The following is a 26,109-nucleotide window of genomic DNA, read 5'->3' as shown; positions in this document are numbered from 1 at the left end:
TGTCTTAAGATACCACATATGGCTACCCTCTTAAGGCATTTGAATGTGAAATTATCATCCACAATACCATCATAAGAGAGGAATAAAGACAGATTACCTGGGGTTAAGAGGATGACTGACATAGTGATGAGTGAGCATACAACTAAAATCACCAGCAGGGCAATAGCAATTCCCTTCCAGTTTCTCTGTGGAGGGCTGTTACTTCCCAGTTCCTACCGAGATAGAAAAAATAAAAAAAAAAAGTTTCATAATTATACATGCTCCAAAAGAAATGTATTCATAAAGGAATAATTCACTGCATGGCACAATCACAGTTTGAAAGCTGATTAGGATCCTTTTCCTCTTCGGTAGCTCCTTTAATTATTCAAAGGTGAATATATTATAAATGGCTATCTTTTTTGCGGGGGTGCGGGGGTGGTAATCTTATTTCTGTAAGAGATAAACCAACAGAGCTTTAGGCCTGCTGTCCAAAATGTAGATGGAGTTAAAATGCATTGACTATAAACACTAGGACAATGGCCAAAGTACTCTGCAAAATAATTATGGAAATAAAGCACACCCACTTACATTTTTTTCTTACTACAATGGAACCTATGACAAAGATTTAGACAAATATTTCCCAAGCACTGTGGACTACTTTTCTCACTGGATAGTGGGGGGAAAAGATTAGAGATGGGAAAATCATTCAAAATGCCCCATGCTGTAGAGCAGGGCACATCTGTCAACACAACAGGTCTTTTTTAAACGGCTCCCCCACCACTCATAAAAATCAACAGGATGTAGTAACTAAATTAAATGAGTGCTTCTATATCAGTGGTTGATAGCATCCTCTCCCTAGGCAGCATGCCTAATATTGGCAAGGAGGAAGATGGATGGGGAAGGATAAACTTGAGCATCTCTCACAATACATCAAGTAAAGCTTTTCATTTTTCAGATGATCTGTGTTCTACCCTGTTGACTAGAATTGTGTGAGCATAACTCCCCAAAGCAAAGCAAACCCCACACTGGCTTGAAACGAATGCCAGATTTTCTTTGCAATGAAGTTTATAAAACCTTGAGTCTCTCATTTCTTTCTTCCTACCCCATCTCCCAGCTTCTCTTCCTCCTTCCCAACAAAGACTTTTTTTATTCAAAAGTAGCTAATTTTTTTTTTGCAAGACAAATGAAGCAAAATGTAAAGGTACCCAGTTCACCAGGTGTGCACAGATCACTCAACAAGCCTCAGAGCAGCTCTGCTTTAAACAAAGATAAATAGGATAGCAAACATTTAGTAAATTATAAATGGGTTCCTATGACTCATGGGTTAAAACATTGAGCACATTTTCATATAGTGATATTGGCTTCCAATTCTGCCATAAATACTTTGGATGTAAAGAATTAAACCCTAAATAAATGTAAGAAGAGAACGTGCATGAAAGGTATTTTGTTCTAGTTTTTCCCCTTCTCAGATCAACTGCTGTGTCTTTCAGTCTGATGAACCAAATCCAGCAGAGATCAATTCTATTATTTTTATTTTTTTTTTATTTCAGAGAGAGAGAGAGAGAGAGAATATGAATGAACAGGGGAGGGGCAGTGAAAGAGGGAGTTGGAGAATCTAAAGCAGGCTCCACACTGTCAGCTCAAAGCCTGATGTGGGGCTCTAACCCATGAACCCTGAGATTATGACCTGAACCAACTGAGGCACTCAACCAGGCGCCCCCATTCTATTCTTTTTTTAATGACTCACTCTATACCTCTTTTCTATGCTTTTTAATGCTTGTTATCCAACACCCCTATTTCTCTTGAGTTTTGGTTAGAATCTCCATTCATATTTATTTGAACTGCACATGTCCACTTATACACAGATTTTTTTAGTTTAGTACTTACTGTAAATGTGTTTTCTCTCCCTTATGATTTTCTTAACATTTTATTTTTTCAAGTTTACTTTATTGTAAGAAATGTGTTTATATACATATATACACACACCCACACATACAGTATATAATACATAAAACAAAGTAAGTATCAATTGCCTGTTTATGTTATTGGTAAGGCTTCCAGTCAATAGTAGGCTATAAGCAGTTATGTTTTGGGGAATCGAAAGTTATACATGGGTTTGTGACTATGCTGGGGCCAATGTCCCTAACCCTCACATTATTCAAGGGTCAAATGTATTAGCAATTATAACCGACATCTCACTCCAGTAAAGGAATCAAGAGTAAATTATAATTTTAAATCTACTGATTCTGATCTTGGTTCCTCCTCACTGGATAGGCAGCCACCTCACCAGACTCTAAGCCTAGAGTGGGTGATGGTCCAGTAAGGCCAAAGACAAGACCCAGAGACAGCAACTGAGATGTAGTTTGATTGGGGAAACTTCCTTACAGGGAGTCCATGAGTGGCCAATGGGACAAGCATCTGCTGCTGGGATCTAAGTGCAGCAAGTGTGCACATCACAGCAACCTGCCTGAGCAACTACCTGCCACCTCCTTCCTCCTTGCATGGTGAGAGTTCTAAGGATATCAGGGCCTGCCATCAGGACACTCTGTTACAAAGGAGATGCTCCAGGTTGGCTATCCCCAGAGCCCCTGTCTTTGGACACTGCACAACATGTTCTTCTATACCTCCTGCTTGATGGGCATATAGAGGGAAGATAGGATTTCTGCATTCTCAGGATAGTGGTTAACAGGAGCATTCATGGGATGCTTTCACAAACTAGTTACCCAGTGGGTACCATACTCTTAAACACAAGGCGAATTATTAAAGAAATGACTTCAGAGTGTACTTTTCAGTTTTTGAATAGGATGTAACCATATAATGTCTACCAAAAGTGGTCTAACAGTAATAATAGCCTAGATATCTTACTATAGGTTTGGTATTATACTGAATATTTTATGTTCATAATCTCTCATAATCCCCAGAAAAATCAGGTGTGATTACTATTATTTTGACAGATTTGCAGATGAGAAAAATGGAACATGGAGAGATTAATTAAAAACCCACTTACAATTAATAAGTGGGGGATCTCAGGGTCCAGTCCATAAACTCTGGCTCTTAACCACTTACATATGATGTTCTAAAGATAAATATGTCAAGGATAAATGCATGAGGCAATAAATAAATCAATGAGTCAAGGAATGATGTGGACCCCGACATAGTAACAGTTGTACTTTATCACCTTTTATTTGAGAAAATTCACAATTAAAGAAAAGCTGTGTGATGCCTTTCCAATAAATTTATATTTTCCCTAGTCATGGCAGACTGGGAAAATATACCATTTTTAAAATGGTGAAACACATTTGAGTGAAAAAAAAAAAGAGAAAAATTTTGTTCCTGTTCATAAAGTGATTCACATAAGAATGTGTGGCTACTTTTAAGATGACTCATCAATACCCAAGGCATCTCCTAGTCTGTTTTGGAACTGCAGACTTAATGAGCTCCTAATAAAATCCTCCCCTTTCCATCTCTTACCAAGGCAATATTTATAAAACATGGTTTTACTTCTGTCCCTTTATTACACAAAGTCCTTTAGTGTCCCAGTACTAGCTAAATAATCAAAATGCAAATGAGACAATTTAGCCTAACACTTGTCTCTTGCCAAGCTCCAGTCTCCTCATCCAGCTTGATCCCTTTTGAGAAGGAACACAGCCCCATACTGCTCTGGTAACCATTTGGCACAGATGCCTCTGATGCCTCAGCCTTCACCTCACCTTCCATCCGGATTCTTTCCCATCTAATCCCTTTTGCATGCCTCCACTTGCAGGCACTGCCCATCATTCAACATCCAGCTCTAATGTCTCTTCTCTTCCGAATTTCACCTACTTATGCAAGCCACATGATTTCCCTTCCTCTGGAAAAAAAATGCCTAAAATACATTGTACTAATAGGCTGAATCCACCCCTACCACTTAACAGCTGTGAGAATGCAAAGATGTACTTTTCTGAGCCTCAAATTTTTTTTTTTGGGGGGGGGGTTTATCTGAACAAATGGAGTAATAATGTAATTATTTTTAAATGTAAGGATTAAAATCAATTCTTCAAACAAAACTCTTACTCGCAATAAAATTCACATGAAATGAACTGCTTGGAATGTTCCTCCTCAACACTCTTAACTTAGATCACTCTGTCTCTACATTCAAGTCTCATCTCTGATGCTCCTTCCTGACCACTCTCTCTCAAGTAACATTTCATATCCCTTCTATCGGCTCCCTCCCCTTTCTTTTTCTTCATAGCATTATCATTTTAGGTATATCGCAAGTCATATTTAGTCATGTATCTATAGTAATATATTAAGCTATTTAAGAATATATATTAAGGTGTTTAAATGTTCCTTCTATCCTTCTCACCCCTCCAGAATAGAAACATCATGGTGTCATTAATATAGTACATGTGCTGTATCCCCAGGATTGGGAAAAGTGTTTGACACATACTAGGCATGCCATAGATAATTCTAAAACAAATGAATGAATGATAGCAGCTATGATAAAGATAATGATGACGGTAGTGGTAGTGGTTCTCATGATAATGCTTAAAGCCATATGTAAAACGCCATCATATCCCTGTCAAAGTCACTATCTGCTTAAAGTAAGAATGACATCTTAGACAACTTCGGATTTCTCAAACCGCTTAACAATCTCTGGTTCTCTTAATAGGTGCTTAGAAAATAATTGCCCAATTAATTAAGTGGTATAAATGGAAACCCAAAGGGGGATAGAGATACAGTGCCATTAGTTAAATACACATTAAGAGCGAATTTTTAAAATGTAGCTACTTGCTAAAGATTAATTTCTCTGCAGTTATTTTTAGCCTCATTTATCTGATGCTAGCTTTCCAAAATGCAGTTGCCAACATTCAAGTTAAGTTCTTAAACAAACTTCATAATTTCCATTGCTATGGAAAGTGGTCCTAACTGGCTTTGCTTTTCAAGGACTTTCTACAAGCCAACACCTGAAACCAATTAAGTTCACTTGCTAGGCCCACAGAACAGGTATGGTGCTGTGCAGCAACCTGAGAAAACATGTTAAGGAGTTGGCAATGAGGTCATCTAGATGTTGTGGAGGCAGAACCGAGTCAATGCTGGAAATCATATTCACAGAATAGGTCTGAGGTACCTTCAAAGATACAAAGACAAGTATGTAATAATCCATACAAGAGCTGCTTTTGTAAATTAGTTCTCTAGTAGACGGATGCATCAGTTGAAACATTTGTGTCCAATTCCAGATAATATTCAGTGCTGAGACTATCAAGAGACAAGTCAGTACTAGAAAGGAACTGGGTCTGTAACCTAGCTATTCATGTTTTATCGACAGCCTATCTACTCATCACCTTCCAGAGAACAGTTGAGCTTATATGACAAGGTTGTCCACTAAAAAAATAGTTGACCTAAATCAAAATGCATGTTTTATTTATTTGTTCAAGTGCAAAGAAAAAAGTGCTGGAAATCACACAAAAAACATATAAAATTTATATGTCATTTCATTTGCAAAATAATGGGGGAAAGCCAAAGTGATCCTATCTTCTCTAAAAAGTAAAGAAAAAATGTGAGGGCCTTTATAAACTTATATATCCCACTTGTACTTTCCCTTAGACAACTACAATGTATTCACTGCCATATGCACCATGAGAAGAAATATGATCCCTCCATATTATAATAGTCTCAGAAAGTGATAACATTTAGAGGAAGATTCAAAGGGAGAATCATAATGTTGAATTATGTCTGTAGATTAGATGTGGGTGTATTTAATAAAAATAGATTTTCTTCTACCACATGTCTACTTTCTGAGAACCACAGGGAAGATTCTTTAAAATATCTTTATTGCTATTTGAAAAGGAGAACTTAGATTTTCAGGCTTAGAATATTAGTATTAAATACAGCGATTCTTAGCTTGGTTCTCAATACAACCATACCAACCATCCGAAAACTCAACTCTTCACTTTTATTTTATCCCCTACCTATACTTCTTTTATTACTTCAAAACTCTCTACTGTACTGAAGTCTTCACAAAATCAAAGTGTTAATGTTTTCTGAAATGAATTCAAATAAGTTCCTTAAATTAAAAAAAAAGGGGGGTCCTTAAATTAAAAAAAGGGGGGTATGACACATTCTACTAGTTCATTTTCTGTTAAATAGCTCAGAAGTTCAATTATTTTTATTTAAATAATTTTACTTTACTCATGGTGCTCACATTCTCAACAATGAAAAGGTTAGACAGAATCCAGACATTTATACCAAATAATTAGTAAATATCTTAATCAAAGTTAAAATACTTTCAAATGTTCTATACTATTTCATGATATTAGAGATGATTAGGATTAAGGTTTGAAAAACCTTAAGATGTAGGGAATCAACAGTTGGCCAATTATCTTTAAACAATTCTATTTCACAAAATATACGGGAGTATTTTAGTGGGTAAAATATTAAACTAGATGAAGATAGGAATACAAATTAAAATAAGAACTGTCCCCAATGAGCATAAACTCTAATGAAGATTTTGCTAGCCACCAGTATAATTAATACAAGGTTGTATAAATAAGGTTAAAACAGGAAATTATAAAAAAATTTTTCCATGGGAAATGAGGGGAGAAGTTTTAACTTCCTTAATGATATAAGAAATTTGCTTTGAACATCCAATCAGTAAAATATGAGGTTCTGGATGTGCTGAGATTACATAACCATGCAAAATCTGGAATGAAAAAAGGAATCACAGATTTTATTTTTTAAAAAAGTGGGAAGTGTCCATAAAAATACATGCTTAGGTATTTGGCAAGTTTAACAGAGTGTGCTTTTTTTTTCTTTTAGCAAAACTAATTGACAAAATTTACAACATGGAACAGACCAATAAACAAAATTGGGGTAATTTTTAAAGATCTCCCCCAAAATAGAGGACCACAGATTTTGTCTTCAAAAAACAATTAATCTTGTACCACTTAAAACATTTTGGGGGCAACTGGCTGGCTCAATCAGTTGAGTGTCGGACTCTTGATTTCAGCTCAGGTCATTATCTCATGGTTTGTGGGTTTGAGCCCCACAACAGGCTCTGTGCTGAGAGTCTGCTTGGGTTTCTCTCTCTCCCTTTCTCTCTCTGCCCCTCCCCTGCTCATGCTTTTTCTCTCAAAATAAATAAATAAACATTAAAAAAATATTTTGGAGTGTACTAAAACAAGGAAAAGTTCCAAATTTTATTAAATTCCTCCACTCTCTCAATACTATCTCTTAAAAACATAGCACATAAAGAAATTTTAAACTCACTTTAAATAAAAATAAGTTAATGAAATAAAATTTTACTGAATTAAATGCAGGAGCTTAATTAAATAATCCTTAAATATTGTCCAATTTCAGGAGATACAGCCATAGTACCCCACAACACATATATTAAGAATATCACTTGGGCACCTGGGTGGCTCAGTTGGTTAAGTGTTGGACTCTTGATTTTGGCTCAAGTCATGATCTCAAGGTTCAAGTGTTCAAACCTCACATCAGGTTCCATGTTGACAATGAGGAGCCTGCTTGGGATCCTTTCTCTCTGCCCCTCCCCTGCTCCTGCTTCTTTCTCTTCCTCTCAAAAATAAATAGACTTTTAAAAAAGAGTATCAATAAAAATATAATCATAAAGATTGTATCTCATATCTAATATGTAGTTAATATTTATAATGCCTACTCCTTCTTTTTCAGTTTTATTTATTTATTTTGAGAGAGAGAGAGTGAGTGAGCATGCATGGGAGCAGGGGAGGGGTTAGAGAGAGAATCTCAAGCAGGCTCCATGCTGTCAGAACAGAGCCTGATGCAGGACTCAAACTCACAAACTGTGAGATCATGACTTGAACCAAAATCAAGAATTGGAGGCTCAATCAACTGAGCCACTCAGGTGCCTCTAACGCCTACTGCTTCTTTTTTTTTTTTTTAATTTTTTTTAAATGTTTTTATTTACTTTTGACACAGAGAGAGACAGAGCATGAACATGGGAGGGGCAGAGAGAGAGGGAGACACAGAATCTGAAGCAGGCTCCAGGCTCCGAGCTGTCAGCACAGAGCCTGATGCGGGGCTCAAACTCACAGACTGTGAGATCATGACCTGAGCTGAAGTCAGACGCTTAACTGACTGAGCCACCCAGGTGCCCCTAACGCCTACTGCTTCTTAAATACATTCATGGTCATTCACAATTTTCTCATTCATCATGCTTCTCTGATTAGAGGACTATACTAAGTAAAGTGTGTATTTTTTTTTTTGACGTTTTGTAAATGTTTATTTTTGAAAGAGAGAGACAGAGTGTGAGTGGGGGAGGGGCAATCAGGGAGGGGGACAGAATCTGAAGCAGGTTCCAAGCTGTCAGCACAGAGCCTAACAAGGGGCTCCAATGCTGGGATCACTACCTGAGGCGAAGTCCGATGCTTAACAGACTGAGCCATCCAGGCACCCCTAAAGTGTGATCACAAGTTATATATTTTTTCAAAATTATGCTTGTTATAGTTTTGTGCTGTTAATGTAGATGAAACAGTGTTTACTACTCATAGTGTGAACTATAGACAATAGCCTCACCACCACATGGGAGCTTGTTAGATATGCAAATTAAGACTCTTTTATTGCTATCTGCCTTACTTTTTTTTTTTTTAATTCTGATTTGGTTTTATTTGTTCACCATTAATTTGTTTATAAAAGAACTAGCAATTATCTCAATTATACTTTGACATTTATCTCTCCTCAATAATTATGATGGTGGTGACACACTCCTAGATGGATCATCATTAAATTAGAAAGAAAACAAGGATGACAGCATCATCAATATATTATGTAGTAATAGCTTTACCTTCCTATTATCATGATTTAGGAGTTTGACTGAGCATCTATGAATCTGAACATATTTAGAGTTCAAAACCACAACTAAAAAACATAGCAATTTTAAAAAAAATAGATCTGGGAGCACCTAGGTGGCTGGGTCAGTTAAGTATCTGACTCTTGACCTTGACCCAGGTTATGATCTCATGGTTTGTGAGTTCAAGCCCCATATAGGGCTCTACACTATTAGTGTGGGGCCTGCTTGGGATTCTCTCTCTCTCCTCTCTCTCTGTCCCTACCTCACTCATTCTCTCTAAAAAATAAATAAACTTAAACAGATCTGATAGCAGCAAGATAGGAGACTAAGAAACTCTAAGTCCCCATCTTCCCCACACAAATATCAAGTAGACTATACAACTACAGACTGATTAAAATAGTTTGTGGGAGCCCTGCAAACCAGCTAAGGATCTGCAGCAATCAAGCAAAAGCCCAATAAAAAAAAGCCACATTAAAAAATGAAATTTCATGGCATTTTTAAAATGCCCTACCCTCCCACTGCCCCCAACACAGTGAAGTATGGTCAAGAAGAAGTAGCCTAATTCTAATTTTTTTTTTCCCACAAAAGCCCACTGGTCTGTCTGTGGGCTATTTGAGGGATTAATTTCTGTCTTGCATGACTTGGAGATCAGAGAGAAATGGCTGCAGAGATAAGAATCCCTGGAAGGCAGTGGTACATGGTACATTAAAACTGGGTGGAACCACAGACATGCAGAATATGAGAACAAGAAATTATAGGCAGAGAAACACAGTAGAACACCTAAGGCCTCTAGAAAAAGCTAGGGTGAAACCTGTAGGATAATCACAATATTTAAAAATATCCACATACAAAGGGGAACTGTGGAGGGTGGGTGGGGGAAATGCACACATGAGCCCGAGGAAGCAAAATATTGCAAAAAGATCTGAGAAGATCTTGAACCTTCATACTGTACTAACTAGTGAACGTCTTTCTCTGCACAGAGCCAGTCTACAAAGACTGAGAAAGATGCCAATATTTTCAAATTCCCTATTTGCAGCAAACGATCACAAGAAATACAAAGAATCAGGGAGAAGTGGTGCGTTCAAAGGAACAAAATAAATCTTCTCAAATCCACTGTAGAATAACAAAGCCTTCAAAATTACTAGAGAAAGACTTTAAAGCAGTTATCAGAAATATGCTCAAACAACTAAAGGAAATCAGAAAAATGATATATAAGCCAAATAAGAATATCAAGAGAACTATAGAAATTATAAAAAAAAAAAAAAAACAAACAGAAATTCTTGGTTGAAAAACACAATAATTCAGTTGAAAAACTCACTAGAGGACTTCAATAGCAGATGCAAACATCAGAAAAAAACTCAATGAAGACTGGTCATTTAAAATTATTAAGTGTGAAGAACAAAAGGAAAAAAAAAGAATCAAGAAAAGTGAACAGAAGTTAAGGGACTTAATGGACACCATCCAACAAATGAATATATATGTTATAGGAATCCCAGAAGAACAAAGAGAGAAAGGGTCAGAAAGCTTATTTGAAGACATAATGACTGAAACTTTATACATTTTAGGAAAGATGTGAATATCAAAACACAAGAAACACAAAAAGCACAAATAAACTCCAATCAGGATGAACACAGACACCCACACTGAGACACATATAACCAAATTACTTAAAGCCAAAGACCTATCAAAGAGTAAAGAGAAAACTGACTCACTGCAAGTCACTTTACAAGATATTGTACAAGTATCGACATTAAGATTATCAGAGGATTTCTGCAGAAAGCTTGCAGGACAGAGGTAGTAGGATGACACATTTAAGACACAGAAAGAAAACAAACAAACAAACAAAAAACTCTCCTTTGAAGAAGAAAAGGAAACAAAGTGAGGAAGCATACTGCTAGTAGACTTTCCCTATGAGAAATGTTAAAAGCAGGCCACGTTGAAATGAGAAGGTGCTAGGCAGTAACTTGAAGCCATATGAAAATACAAACTTCATCCATAATGGCAAATATAAGGACAAACATAAAAAATAGGACTAGTGTAATTCTGGCTTGGCTCTTAATTCCACATTTTGGTCTTTTACAGGATTTAAAAAACAAAAATATGAAAATAATTATAAGTCTACGTGATAAGTATACAATAAGAAGATATAATTTATAACATTAATAACAAAGTAGGAAGGATAGTGCTATGAAAGACTTTTTGTATGCAATTGTTATGTTGGTATTTGCTTAAAATAGACTGTTATGACTTTTGGATGCTATGTATAATCCTCAGGATAAGCACAAAAAAATTCTTTAAAATAAACACAGAAGGACATGAGAAAGGAGTAAAATTACATCACACAAAAAGACCAATGAAACACAAATGAGAGTAGTAAAAAGGAAATGAGGGACAAAAAGCTATAGGACATAGAACAAACAAACGAAGTGACAATTGTAAGTCCTTCCCTGAGTAATTTTTTTAAGTTTATTATTTTGAGGGAGACAGAGAAAGCACAGGTGGGGAAGGGACAGAGAGAGAAGGAGAGACAGAGAATCCCAAGCAGGCTCCACACTGTCAGCGCAGAGCCCGATGAGAGCATTGAACTCACAAAATTGTGAGATCATGGTCTGAGTGAAAACCAAGAATCAGATGCTTAATAGACCAAGCCACCCAGGTGTGCCCCTGAGTAATTATTTTTAAAGTAAATGGATCAAGCACCCTAATAAAAAAAAATTGGCAAAATGCATAAAAGGAAAAAAATAGGATTCAAGTATATGCTGTTTACAAAAGACTCACTATGGATCTAAGGACACACCTAGGATGAAAACAAAAGGATAGAAAAGATATCACCTGCAAATAGTAACCAAAGAGAGATTAGGGGAGCTATCATTAATCAGTGATTTGAAGAGATATTTGCACATTCACATTCATAACAATATTATTTGCTAGTAACCCAAAAGTGGAAGCAATCCAACTTCCCATCAATGATGAATGGAAAAGTAAAAGATGTTATACACATACAATGCAATATTATTTATCCTTAAAGAGAAAGAAAATGCTGATATATGCTATAACATGGATGAGTCTTAAAAACATTATGCTAAGTGATATAAGCCCATCACAAAAGGACAAGTATAGGATTCCAGTTATACAAGTACTTATAAATGTTACCTAGAAAAGTCAAGTTCATAGAGCTAGAAATGAGAAGGATGCCTACCAGGAGATGGGGGCGGTGGGGGGGAGGAGGAAAGGAGAAGATATTATTTGGTGTATGTGGAGTTTCAGTCTGAGAAGACAAAAAAGTTCTGGAGATTCACAGTGGTGAAAGTTGCACAATGTGAATATACTTAATATCACAGAACTATACACGTTTAAAGAATTAAAATGGGAAATTCTGTTATACATATTTTGCCACAGTTTTAAAAATGTAGATAACAGAAGAATTCACAATAGCAACAGATTAAAGTAATACTTTAATTACTTTAGAAAGTTTTAGTATCCAAAGAAAGAAAACCACAAAATTTTACTGGAAGATTTATCAAGACCACTTGAAAGATGAAGGGAATCAATGAATTCCCCGTAAAGAAAATGCAATATGTTAATATGTTCATTTTTCTGGATTAAGCTAAAAATTTAAGGTAATTCCAATAAAAATCCTAACAGAACTCGATCTTCTTAAACTGATAAAACTATCTTAAATTCATCTGGAAAAATAAACATATGAAAATAGAATAATTTTGAAACAAAGAAAAATAATGATGGATGCCAGATATTGATACATAATCTAAATCTGTGCTAGCAATACACATGTGATATTAATAAAAACTTTAGAAACAACATTTCAAAGAAAAAAGACCCATGAACACAAACAGAATTGCTTACTTTTGACATGCATTTTCTCATTATACCTTCTTTCTGTAAGGAAGGACAACTAGGGTTCCACACAACACTCAAATGAGATGTCTTCATGGTCTCTATGGTACCACATCAGACAATTTTTCTATTTTAATACATGACTTCTTACAGCATTATCATCCATTAACCATTGAATCCTCAGAGGACAATATTTTCTCGGCTCCTGCAACACCACATTCTCCTGTTTGTATTTTTGTTTTTTGAATCCATTGCTAGCCACTTCACCATTTTCTTTACTGATTCCTTCTCAGGTTTACCTCTGGCCAGTGAAGTTCCCCAGCCCTTGGCCCTGTGTGCGCTACATGAACAGTATTTCCAGTGATACCATCCAATTCCACTTTTGATATCATGCAAATTTTCTAGCAATTTTATATGTTCATGTTAAAAAGAGAACACATGGACAAGCTATTTTTCGAATTTTTTTAACATTTATTCATTTTTGAGAGGCAGAGCACAAGCGCGGAGGGACAGAGGGAGGGAGACACAGAATCTGAAGCAGGCTCCAGGCTCTGAGCTGGCAGCACAGAGCCCAACGTGGGGCTCGAACCCACAAACTGTGAGATCATGACCTGAGCTGAAGTCAGACACTCAACCGACTGAGCCACCCAGGTGCCCCAGACAAGCTATTTTTAAAAGAAAAAAAAATGGGGCGCCTGGGTGGCGCAGTCGGTTAAGCATCCGACTTCAGCCAGGTCACGATCTCGCGGTCTGTGAGCTCGAGCCCCGCGTGGGGCTCTGGGCTGATGGCTCAGAGCCTGGAGCCTGTTTCCGATTCTGTGTCTCCCTCTCTCTCTGCCCCTCCCCCGTTCATGCTCTGTCTCTCTCTGTCCCAAAAATAAATAAACGTTGAAAAAAAAAATTAAAAAAAAAAAAATTGATCTCTAAGTAGACAGATGGCTAAAGGTCATCACTGTATCCTTCAAGCAGCCTACTTTTCCTTCTATCCTTGTAACTAACATCTTTCTTAGGTCTCACAATCAGTTGTTACTTATTGTACTTACTTCTTAAAATTTCCCATAAAATTCATGTCATTCACAGTTTGTCACTTTTTGCTACCTCACTGATGGAGAACTCCAGGTTAAGTGAAGTACTTATTTTGATCAAAGGTTTTATATTTTGTAAACTTGGATTCTTAGTAGGGTGCTTCTGTCAATCCATTTAGATAGTTCCTTAGCTCAGTGCAGTCCATGAACCAGCAGACTCCAAAGCTGACTTTTAGATGCTGGTGAATATCATCTGAAAATAAATATCATCATTGGAAATAAAAAATATTCAGTCCCACCCCAGACCTTTTGAATCTCTATGGCCAGGATAAGCCCAACAATTCATTTTAACAAGACTTCCAGAGGATTCTGCTCCATGCTAAAGTATGACACACATTTCCCTAGGTCAGAGCTACTCAAATAATTTTTAGTGTCACCTCTGTGATTATAGGAATACAAATTATTCAGCCCTACCACAGACCTACTAAGTTTCTGTGGAAAGGCTGAACAACTGTTCCTCTAACAAGCTCTCCATGATCCCTGTGCATCATTCCTTGGCACACTCAAGTTTGAGAACCTTAGCCATAAAAAATAAACGCTGGAGTGATATAGTTCTGGAACTGCTAAAACGATCCTTTTGCCCTCGAAGAATTTGGTGGAAGCCTTACAACTTAGTGGCTTCGCAGTCAGTACAGGCAGATTTTAATCTCTAATTATCTACTTACTAGCTCTGGTACATACACAATTGACCTAACCTGTTATAATTATATACCCAACTAGCAGTGCCGGAGACAAAATGATCACTTTCGTTATTTTCTTGATCTGTTATTTATCAAATCAAGATTTAGTCTCAAATGAGTTCTGCCTGGTCAGAGACCATTTCATATTCATCTTCGTATCCTCAACACCAACTAGAGTAAATGTTCACAAAAATATTGATAAGGAAGCACTATGCTTAGGTTTATGCCCTAAGAATTAAGAATAGGGTTTTAATCTTGAGGGATGCATCTCAGCCACGTGAAGACTAGAAGGTGAACTAGTTATCTTCATCTGAAATCTAAGGAGAAGAGACATTGCAGAAGACAGCTGTCCACTCATCTCAGAAGCTGTATGTTGGTGGTTAAAGAGCACTAAAAGAATCTCAGTGATCTATAAACTGAATCAATAGCCCTAAATTTCTATGGTTGATTACCCAGCATGAACTGCTACCAGGCCAGGCAATCCCATCTTTGAACCTTATTTCAGGAAATGAGCAGGCTGCTAACTCTTTCTAATGTTTTAGTACTTTAACCTCCTGCCTATGAACAGGGGAGAATCTGCTCATTTCTCATGGTATGGCATTGCCCCACACAGTTTTGGATACATGGTTCATCCACTCATCTTTATTGAATATACGAATGTAACAAACTAAGAAACTATTTTTTGGCTTTGTTTAATATTCAAATCTTCATCTTGAAGGTCCTTTCAGAATTTCAATTCTTTTCTTTTTATTTTTCTGGTGTTTATTTATTTTTGAGAGAGAGAGAAAGACAGAGCACAAGCCGGGGAGGGTTAGAGACAGAGGGAGACACAGAATCCGAAGCAGGCTCCAAGCTCTGAACTGTCAGCACAGGGCCCATGCAGGGCTCGAACTCTCAAGCCGTGAGATCATGACCTGAGTTGAAGTTAGAAGCTTAACCAACTGAGCCACCCAGGTGCCCCTCAGAATTCAATTCTTAATTTTCAATACTCTTTTAAAACTAATTTTATATCCACGTGTGATGCAAAACTAACTTGACAATGACTTATCTGTGTCTAATGTGAAATATTCATGATATAGAAATAGAGAACAGTAAACTGAGTAGTAGCCTAGTTTGCCCACATTAATAATAACTTGTGTGACTTAAGATAAAACTTTCAGTTTCTTAGGCATCAAACAGAAATAACATTTTATGCCCAAATAACGCCATTGGGCTTTGTCTGATGTATCAAGCATGTCACAAAACCCATCCTCATTTTCCTATTAGATGAGACAAAGCCTCGTTTTGCTCGCATACAAAATGGAGGTGATGTTACCAACTTGTACATGCTACTTGTGAGCCTTCCAGGAAATAATGCAAGTGAAAACTGTTCATGAACTGTTTAGTATGCATAAATTTAAGTTTTGTAACCGTGCCTCTCAAATTTAAAGACTAAAAAACTACATGTAATTGTTCATGAGTATTCACTGTTACTGAATCAGGGAAAGTAGGTCCTTTGAAATGACAGTTTTGTTTTTACATTTATTTATCTTTGAGAGAAAGAGAGAGAGCATGAGAGAGGGAGGGGCAGAGCAAAAAGGAAACAGAATCCAAGCAGGCTCCAGACTCTGAGCTGTCAGCACAGAGCCTAATGTGGGGCTCAAACTAATGAACAGTGAGATCATGCGCTGACAGCTCAGAGCCTGGAGCCTGCTTCGGATTCTGTGTTTCCCTCTCTCTCTGCCCTTCCCACACTCACGCTCTGTCTCTCTCTCTCTTTTAAAAATAAACATGTAAAAAAAATTTTTTTAATAAAAATAAATGACAGTTTTAAGACTTCTGTAAAGTCAGGGTACCTGGGTGGCTCAGTTGGTTAAGCATCTGAATCTTGGTTTCTGCTCAAGTCATGATGTCATGGTTTGTGAGATTAAGCCCCACATTGGGGATTCTCTCTCTTGCTCTCTCTCTCTGCCCCTCCCCTGCATTCTGTCTCCCAAATAAATAAATACAGACATATATACATACATACATACATACATACATAAACACACACACACACAAACACACACAGGTTAAGACTTCTGTAAAGTCTTAATAAACATATGCATTTATGAAGCATAAGTAGGATTTTGGCCTATTCTAACACAGATGTTGATTTATACTGGATGAAAGACAGAAGGGTGGAATAAAGGAAGGAAGAAGAATAGGAAGGGAGGAAGGGATAAAGGAAGAGAGGAAGGACTCCAGATAAGCTCATTGCAATGACTCATTGCATTTTGATAACCTCAAATAAATGACAATCTAGTTGGGAAGGCCATTGGTTGACTAAACAGTTAAAAAAAAATATTTAAAAAATTCAACATTGTAGTGTAAGATGCTCCATGCGATAGGATTCCAGAAAAGAAAGAGGTCCCTGGTGAGGCTAATGTTAGGTATGCTAAAGACCAAATCTATGTTGATCCTTCCTTAGTTAAAGAAGACTTTGGGGGCACCTGGGTGGCTCAGTCAGTTAAGAGTCTGACTTCGGCTCAGGTCATGATCTCACAGTTCGTGGGGTCAAGCCTCACATCAGGCTATGTGCTGACAGCTCGAGCCTGGAGCCTATTTTGCATTCTGTCTCCTTCTCTCTCTGCCCCTCCCCCACGTGTGCTCTGTCTCCCTCTGTCCCAAAAATAAATAAACATTAAAAAAAATTTAAAAAAAAGACTTTGATCAGGAAGAGCTTAAATATGAAAAACAGAAGAAGGTCACCCCAAGCTGAGGAAAACCTCACTCCCTATTATGTCTTCAAGTTGAACAAGGTATGATTAATTTTCTGCCTTTTCTAGTGATTAAAGGTTGCAGTTGTCCGGTAGTCAAATAAGACTCCAAACAAAGGTTAAGAAAATAGTAAAGCCATTGGCAAAATACGAGTGCTTGCAAAGAACCAGTGCAGTTACAGCTTCCAGCTAAGTTCAAAGCCGGCACTATTAATGTGCTCTTCAAACACAGCTGACCTTTAGATGTTGCTGAGCATCTGGGTAGAAATTCAGCACTTCACTAGATCCCCTTATGTTAACTAACTGCCCTTCTACACCACCATGACCACCGTGTCCCAGGCCAAAAATCTTCCAAGTCAGCAATGGGTCTGATCTGGAAATCCCTCTTTTCAGAAGCAAGTGTCATTTCTTTGTAAGACTTGCCAGAGGAAGAGTTGATGGCTATGAAGAAATCACCTCTTTCAGTAGGAAAACCTTAGTTCTTCAAGAGTCAAAACCAGTATTTAACTGAAACAGACACATTTAATGTAGCTTAAGACTCAATTTTTTGACACATTCACTTATTGACCACTTATTACATATAAACTCTGAAAAAATAAAACATTTTGAAAATTAAGCATTCAGTCCACTGTAAAAATTTCCAACGTTGCCTTTTATATAGTAGGAATCGAAGTATAATCACTTTTTTTTTTTAACATTTAAAGACAGCATGTGGGGGCGCCTGGGTGGCTCAGTCGGTTAAGCGGCCGACTTCGGCTCAGGTCATGATCTCGCAGTCCGTGAGTTCGAGCCCCGCGTCGGGCTCTGTGCTGATGGCTCAGAGCCTGGAGCCTGTTTCAGATTCTGTGTCTCCCTCTCTCTGACCCTCCCCCGTTCATGCTCTGTCTCTCTCTGTCTCAAAAATAAATAAACGTTGGGGCGCCTGGGTGGCTCAGTCGGTTAAGCGGCCGACTTCAGCTCAGGTCACGATCTCGCGGTCCGTGAGTTCGAGCCCCGCGTCAGGCTCTGGGCTGATGGCTCAGAGCCTGGAGCCTGCTTCTGATTCTGTGTCTCCCTCTCTCTCTGCCTCTCCCCCGTTCATGCTCTGTCTCTCTCTGTCTCAAAAATAAATAAAAACGTTAAAAAAAAAAAATTAAAAAAAAAAAAAGAAAGAAAAAAAAATAAATAAATAAACGTTAAAAAAAAATTTTAAAATAAAGACAGCATGTGTGTTAAAGACAGGATGTTGTAGGAGAAAAATCTAATTCCTTCTTCACATACTGAAATTTAATATCATAAAGAGGCAGCTATAGCTAAGACATCAATTTTACAACTTTTTCTTTAAAAAAAAGCAGAAATTAATGAAACGGGGCAGAACAGGAACTAAATGTGCTTTTAATTATTTTTATCACTTTCGCCATTAAAATGTTAATAAGTACCATACAGGTATTTAAGAAAGAAAGAAATAACAATGTATTTCCACTGCAGTAATTAATATTCCTATGCTCCTTTTAATAAGAAATGTTAAGAGTATGTATGTTTTAACTTCTTTAGCATTCTGTGTTGGTTATAACCAATGCTAACACGTACATATTATATAGACACACTATTCAGTGAAGAAAAGGATTTAACACAGATTTGGGCCTTTTATGTAAATCTGCAGTAAGGTAGTATCCTGACTATTTTTCAGAAACCTCGTGGACCAGGAATAATTAAATAAATCCAAGGTGAGTTACACTCTATCTGCATATGTACATATGCATTATGCATCATTTGTGCTCTGCTTAAAGGGAGGACTTCTCTGGCTGAAGTTTTTGTATGGATGAGTAAGGCAATTACTCGCCTCAAAGCCAGTCAATGTTTCTATTCATCTGCTGAAGAGAGTCTTCTTTTTCCCTAGTCTTTGTGAATACAGTAGCCAGTATCTGCAGCAGTTTGCAGAATGTCCCCACAGTACTGCTAGTTAAAAACAGACCATCCCCCATGCACTTTCAAAAGAGTTCTGCTCTAAAGGTTCATTTTGCCCGAATTATTAGGTTATGGGTAGTTTAAACCTACATTATAATTTATTTTATATGCAGGTCTTACATTTTTATTCTCCAAGAGAAGAGAATAAAATTATATCAACCTTCTGTCTGAGTTGGGGAGGAAGAGATGGGAGTAACAAATCACATGCCAAAAAAAAAGATTGCCAACTTCATATCTCTCCCTCCTGGAAAAGCATCACTGCTTTGGCGACATGATAAACCTCTTCTGGTGATATGTATTGGCATAAAAAGCATTCTGAGAATCAGGGGATGTTTAACAGTTGTCTCAAACCAATCATAAGCTTCCCCGTCATAAAATACATTGGCGTAAAGATTCAATGTTAATAGTCACAAATGACAAGCTTACCAACATGAACCTAGACACTTTTCATTTCATCAAGCCCTTTCAGAAGACATTTGAGAAGATACCAAACTTTTCAAAGAAGAAAAGCAATAAAAACTATTTTAGAGGCTTCCTCCTTTAAAAAAGCAAAAACAAAGGGCGGAGAGAGCGAGAGAGGGAGCAAAACAAAACAATAATTCTTCCAGATATAAATTTACAAAGCCTAATCCAAAAATAAATAAAATCTATCTATTAGCATAAGAACTCCGTGTGAGCCGTATCTTGTTACTTTGGTTCACTGTGTCCATAGTGTTAACAGAGCACATAATAAGATCTCAATGCATACTTGGTAAATAAATGAATCTCTAAAACCAGACATATATTTTCTTCATAAGTCAACCTCCTAGTTAATGAATACCTACCATATCATAATGGCCTTCTGGGACTCTAGAATGATTCAAGGATGCCCTGAGGCTGCACAAGGCACCCTCTCCATTCGATTCAAGGCACCTTGGTTTACCACCATGGTAGCACTTGTCAAACTGCATCTGATTGTCCAGTTGTACATGTCTCTTCCACTAGACTGTATCTTTAATCAACAAATATGTTTGAATTGAGTGGGAATGAATGGCACAGAATATGGTCTAATACTACGACTGAGTATTTTCCTTTTCTGGAAAGATTCATTTTTCTCATTTTTCCCAGCTTTTTGGGATATAACTGACATACAGCATTGTGCAAGATTAAGATATACAAAATGACGATCTGATGGACTCATAAATTGTGAAATAATTAGGTGTTAGTTGACACCTCCATCACCTCGCATAGTTGCCATTTCTTTTTTGTGGTAAGAACATGTAAAATCTATGCTACGAGAAATTTTCATGGATCATTAACTATAATTTATTCATCTTTTACCTGGAAATTTATGCCCTTAACTATCATCTCCCCACGTCTCCGTTCCCAACCCCCTGGAAACCACCATTCTACTCTATGAGTGTGGCTTTTTTAGATTCAACATGTAGTGAAATCATACATTTGTCTCTCTGACTTTCTTCACTTAAAATAATGCCCTCGTGGTTCGTCCATGTTGTCAAAAATGGCAGGATTTCCTTCTTTTTCATGGCTGAATAATATTTCATTTTGTGTGTATATGTGTATGTATGTACACATATTCATATACATATGAATACATATGTTATATATTGCACCTTCTTTATCCATTCATCTGTAGAAGGACACTTAGGACATTAAATCTTGTCTATTGCGAATAATGTTTCAATGAACATGGGGATACAGATCTCTCTTTGAGATCCCTACTGCATTTCCCTTGGATATATACCCAGAAGTGGGATTGCTGCATCACACGGTCATTTTATTTTTAATATCTGAAGAACGTCCATGTTGTTTTCCATAGTGGCTACACCAATATACACATTCCCACCAACAGTGCACAAGGTTCCCTTTTTCCACAGCCTTACCAACACTTGTTAACTCTTGTCTTTTTTTATAATAGGCATTCTAACAGGTGGGAAGTGATATCTCAGCGTGGTTTTGATTTGCATTTCCCTGATGATTACTGATGCTGAGCACGTTTTCATGAACTTATTGACCATGTCTATATCTTCTTGGAAAAATGTCTCTCCCAGTTCTTGGCTCATTTTTCAATTTTTCTGTTTGGGTTGTTTTTGCTACTTAGTTGCAGGACTTTCTTACATATTTTAGATGTTCTTACACCTTCTAGATGTTTAGAGTTTGCAAATAATTTGCAAATATTTTCTAAGGAAGGATATATTTCTTTTGTTGTTATTCTTCATGTTACAAAATTGCTTATTGCTTATCTCTTTCCTTTGATATGGTTTTGGGGAAGACAAAGTGTTTCTCTTAGCCTTAATTTGCTCCTTTAGTAAGAGAGATTTATAGATATGCATATTGACTTAGATTTCAGTGATGAAATGTAATCTTTCATAATATTACTCAGGATATATGAATCTACCATAATTGCTCTTTATCCTTCTCACCCTCAATTTCTCTCCTTTATAAAAATCATTTCTCAATCCCCATTCTGCCTATCTCCCCACATACTAGATGCATTACTTTAACAGTGCCGTGTGTTATTAAGCCCCACAGTTTCTGAACAGCTGAACATTTCCCTTTTTTCTTTCCTTACGAGAAACTAGTCTGTACTGCATGGCAGTACTGAAGTGAATTAGGGGAATAAAAGGAAGAAATTCTTTTCAGAGTTGAATTATAAGAAATAGAACTGGGTCTGGTCTACAGAGAGATACTCACTGTATCCCAATGCCTACATCTAGAAAAGGTGCGCAGCAATCAGAAAGCCAATGGCAGCAGTGCCCTCCTGGTTCTTGACAATTCTGATCCTTAAGACACATAAATTCCTATTGAAGAAATGAATGTAGAAGGAAATATTAGGCTCAGACTATTAAATACGGTAATTGTAAAAGAGATTTTCCTTATTCTAATCTCACATTCCCTGCAATTTCTAGATGTTCAGGTAGCTTCTGTGAAATGACTGCCATAGGGACGTAAACACATGATCAAACTACTCTAAACCGTGCAGGCTGTGAGGTCATTTGTCTTTTCTTTCCTAATTTGTAACTTAGCACTATGGTTTACTTGCCAGTCTGCATCACTAGTTAATGTGAATACACACTCAAGAAAGGAATCAATTTAATGTGATTATAAACATCAAATATCTGTGCCACAAACTTGAGTAACAGATCTTACACATAGGTAAAGACTCCAAAATAAATGGCAATGAAAAATATGGCAAACTGATTTGCCAAGGGATAGCCTGAACTTGGCAATCACCTGTCTTTGACAGTAGACACATTTCTGGGATTTAGTTACCATTCCCAGTAGCATGCTTAGCAGCAACACTCCTAACACCATGTCATAATGATCAGATCCTCAGAAGTAAATGCTTCAATATGAATCTTGCCATTTATGATAATGTGGATGGGCCTAGAAGTTATTATGCTAAGTGAAATAAGTCAGACAGAGAAAGATAAATACCATATGATTTCACTAATATACGGAATCTAAAAACAACAACAACAACAACAACAAATCAATGAAAGAAAAGTAAAAATAAACTCACAAATACAGAGAAAAACATTGGTTGTTGCCAGAAGGGAGAAGGGTGGAAGGATGGACAAAATAGGTGAAGGGGAGTGGGAGGTACAGGCTTCCAGTTATGGAATAAGTCATGGCGATGAAATGTCTTACCATAGGGAATATGGTCAATGGTATTGCAATAGTGTTGTATGGTGACAGACAGTAGGCTACACTTTGAGCATAGCATAACCTATAGACTTGTCACATCACTATCATGTACACCTGAAACTGATGTATCATGGTGCGTCAACTATGCCTCAATGAAAACAAAAAGGAGTAGTAGTTTTTATTGGGTTTCTAGTCTTCCTTGTTACTATTTAGGAGGAAAACTTGAGGAATGCTACTCCAAATTAAGATGAAAAGACTTTAAACTGTGTATTGTAGATAAAATACAAATATACAGAGAAACTATAATTGTTTTGTATGTAGTATGTATGCATATAAAAACAAATGTAATTTAGTTTTACACAAATATGAAATTCATTATATGAGGTCCCATGCATTTCTATGGAGGTGAAATGTAGATTCATAAAGGCTTATACAGCACTAAAGAAAGTTAGACTACTAACTGGACATAATGAAGGACTGGGTACATATATGACATTATTTAAATAAAGATTTTTTTCCAAAAATATTTTACAAAAGAACTTAGTGTTGCCTGTCTTGGATAAAGAACAGTTACATAAGGAAGCAAATGTTCGACTTACAAGACTTTCCAGTTCTAGATGTTTTTGGTTATGTAATCTTACAGAAAAGGCAATAAATTTCCCTAGTGTTAAGTTTGGGAAAACATGGTGTGTATTATGTAATGGATATTTACAGAGTACATAGTGGCACAGAGCTATAGATACATAAAGTCCAGTCACTATCAAGGTCTTGCTTTTGGTAAATATGTTAAAAAGTAATGAGTCTACAATGAAGATCTGGTCAGTGACCACGTCATTGTCATAAAAGATCAGTTCTGACATTTCCATGCCTATATAACTCACAAAGGTTTCCAACTAGTAGTTAATTTCATTTTTTATGGATAAATGAGCTCAAGAGTCAACACATCGATCATTTATGTAAAGGTAGCGGTAGAAAACTATGTGAATAAATAAAATATATTGATACAGTGGCCATATAAATTGTTCAGGAAGACAAGTGTTATGGTATCAGTATATAGCAAAACCGTCCTTCATCCAGTATTTAAAGGAAAAACAAAACACATCATTAATTCACCAGCTATTGGAAATTTGTGGTGAGTAAAATTCAATATGCTATGTTGGTCAGTAAAGCTTAAAGTCAGGATTTTTATGTTTTCAGATTTAATAACATTTTACTAATGGCCTTGAATATTTAGTCTGGGGAAGATTAAAAAAGTGGTATGTGATAAAGAGGCAAAGCCTGATCTGTGGTCATATAACAACTTTAGCCTTTGTGGATTAGAAGTGGAGAGATGGGCAGATCAGTGGTGATTCCCCTGCCTCAGACACTGTAAAGTTGATTTGCTTTATCTTCATCTTTTAAAGGGAAGAAAGCAGTTCTCTTTGCTGGTCAGAAGGAAGAGTCTCCCCCATAAGTGGGGGAAAAATCAGAGACATTCTTACTGCATGCGCATGATTACTGACATGTCACGATTTAGGTAACAAAAGGAAGTGTCCTTCCCCAAAATATATAATTTATCACCTTAAAGAGATGCTAACTAATCCAGTGTCAGTGATATCTTTTGGGTTGAGGCAATGGTCTCCACGTAAAGGCTATTTTCAACTAGTTCTCATCCCTGCTTTAGTTTAGGTCCCAAACACACACATCAATCTGTAGTCTCAAATGGTTTAACAAGATTTGAGCCAATTCTCACAGAGGTTCTGTATGCCCAGAAGCAGGTAACTTTAATATTAAAGTTTCTACTGCACATCTGCTTTGCAATAGATCATGTGACTTAAGGAAAGTTTCTGCCAAGTATTTGTATACTGTAATTTATTTTGAATCAAAAGCATATCAAAACTGGATTTTTTTAAGTTTATTTATTTTGAGAAAGAGAGAAAGAGAGAGAGAGCTCTCAAGCAGGCTCCATATTGTTAGTGGAGAGCTCTATGCAGGGCTCAAACCCACAAACTTTGAGATCATGACCTGAGCCAAAATCAAAAGTTGGACGTTCAGCCACCCAGGTGCCCCCAAACTGGATATTTTTGATCAAACGCACAGTTTATCTAGTTCAGGGTTCCTACAAAGTCAAACATTGGGGATTTCACAGAGATGAGCACTGTTTATATAACCCATGACAATCAAAATGCTTTTTTGAACAATTTCAACTATCATTACATGAACAGGCATTATTGATTTTCTTACCATTGTCTCAGGTAGCTTCACTTTTTTCCCAAATATTTTATGAAGAAGATTGTTAAACATATAGAAAAGTTGAGGAAAATGCATAGTGAACAACATGAACTCAGCAGCGGGGTTCCAGAATTACTATTTTGTTATGTAAGCATTAACGTTTTTGAGGGGTAAAATCTACATAGAGACATATACAAGGCTTAAATGAATCAGGTATTGTTATCTTCCATTTGGCTTGATATTTGTCTCTTTCAAATTTTAGTGAAATCTCCACAGACTCCTACCTCTCCTCCACTTTATGATGCATGTATACATGATACATGTGATATATTTTGTGATACATTTCATGAATGCTGACTCTACAGTCCTACATTTTCTGTCCTTCTAGAGTGAAGAAAGGCAATTATTAAAAGTCTCCTCAATTACTCTAGACCACAAATATGTACTTGAATTTGTACTATGCAATGTTTCAATAAGACTTTAGCCTACTGTCACAGAGAGGTCTTGTATACCCGGAAGCAGAGAATTTATACATGATAAACTGCTATTGTACATCTGGTTTATAACATAGCAGTGTCAGGGCTCCTGGGTGGCTCAGTCGGTTGAGCATCCGACTTCGGCTCAGGTCATTATCTCACGGTTTGTGGGTTCAAGCCCCGCATTGGGCTCTGTGCTGACAGCTTGGAGCCTGGAGCCTATTTCGGATTCTGTGTCTCATTCACTTTCTGCCCCTCCCCCACGTGTGGTTTCTTTCAAAAATAAATAAAAATGTAAAAAAAAAAAATTAACATAGCAGTGTCATGTGACTTAAAGAAATTTCCTGAAAAAAATTTGCACACTTCCTTTGCTATCAAAAACATATCAAAATTGGCTACTTTCTCAGTGCTCTTATTCATTTTTAATGGGGAGTCAAAACAGCAAAATGATCATTCAAAATAAGCATTTTTTAGAGAATATTTTAATAATAAACTTCATTTCCTCCCCTTATCACCTCCCTAGACCACCCCCTCATCCACACCCTTGCCTCTGTCCTTCACAGGCACTTGCTTTTCCTCTTCCCAAACCCTATTGTAATTGCTATTGTCAGCAATTAGTCATTACGGGTTCAATTCTCAGCCTTCTGCCTCTATTTTTACATTAAACTTTACAGGCCACCT

The 26,109-nt window shown here is 36.9% G+C and overlaps 1 protein-coding gene across 1 annotated transcript in view; it reads right to left on the bottom strand.

The window, feature by feature from the left end:
* DPP10 (dipeptidyl peptidase like 10) overlaps positions 1-26,109 on the bottom strand; it is a 649,764-nt gene that overhangs the window by 501,782 nt on the left and 121,873 nt on the right. Inside the window, exon 2 of the mRNA XM_047084533.1 lies at positions 98-212. Within this exon, the coding sequence (XP_046940489.1) occupies positions 98-212 (115 nt within the window). The remainder of the gene's footprint in view (positions 1-97; positions 213-26,109) is intronic.

This window comes from Lynx rufus, unplaced genomic scaffold, assembly GCF_022079265.1.
Source record: "Lynx rufus isolate CCGP_SWC_20201006 ecotype Redwood Valley unplaced genomic scaffold, mLynRuf1.p SCAF_2, whole genome shotgun sequence".
In the NCBI taxonomy this organism is placed as follows: domain Eukaryota; kingdom Metazoa; phylum Chordata; class Mammalia; order Carnivora; family Felidae; genus Lynx; species Lynx rufus.
Note: the sequence above shows the minus strand (reverse complement) of the source record. Positions and strands in the feature narration are given on the sequence as shown.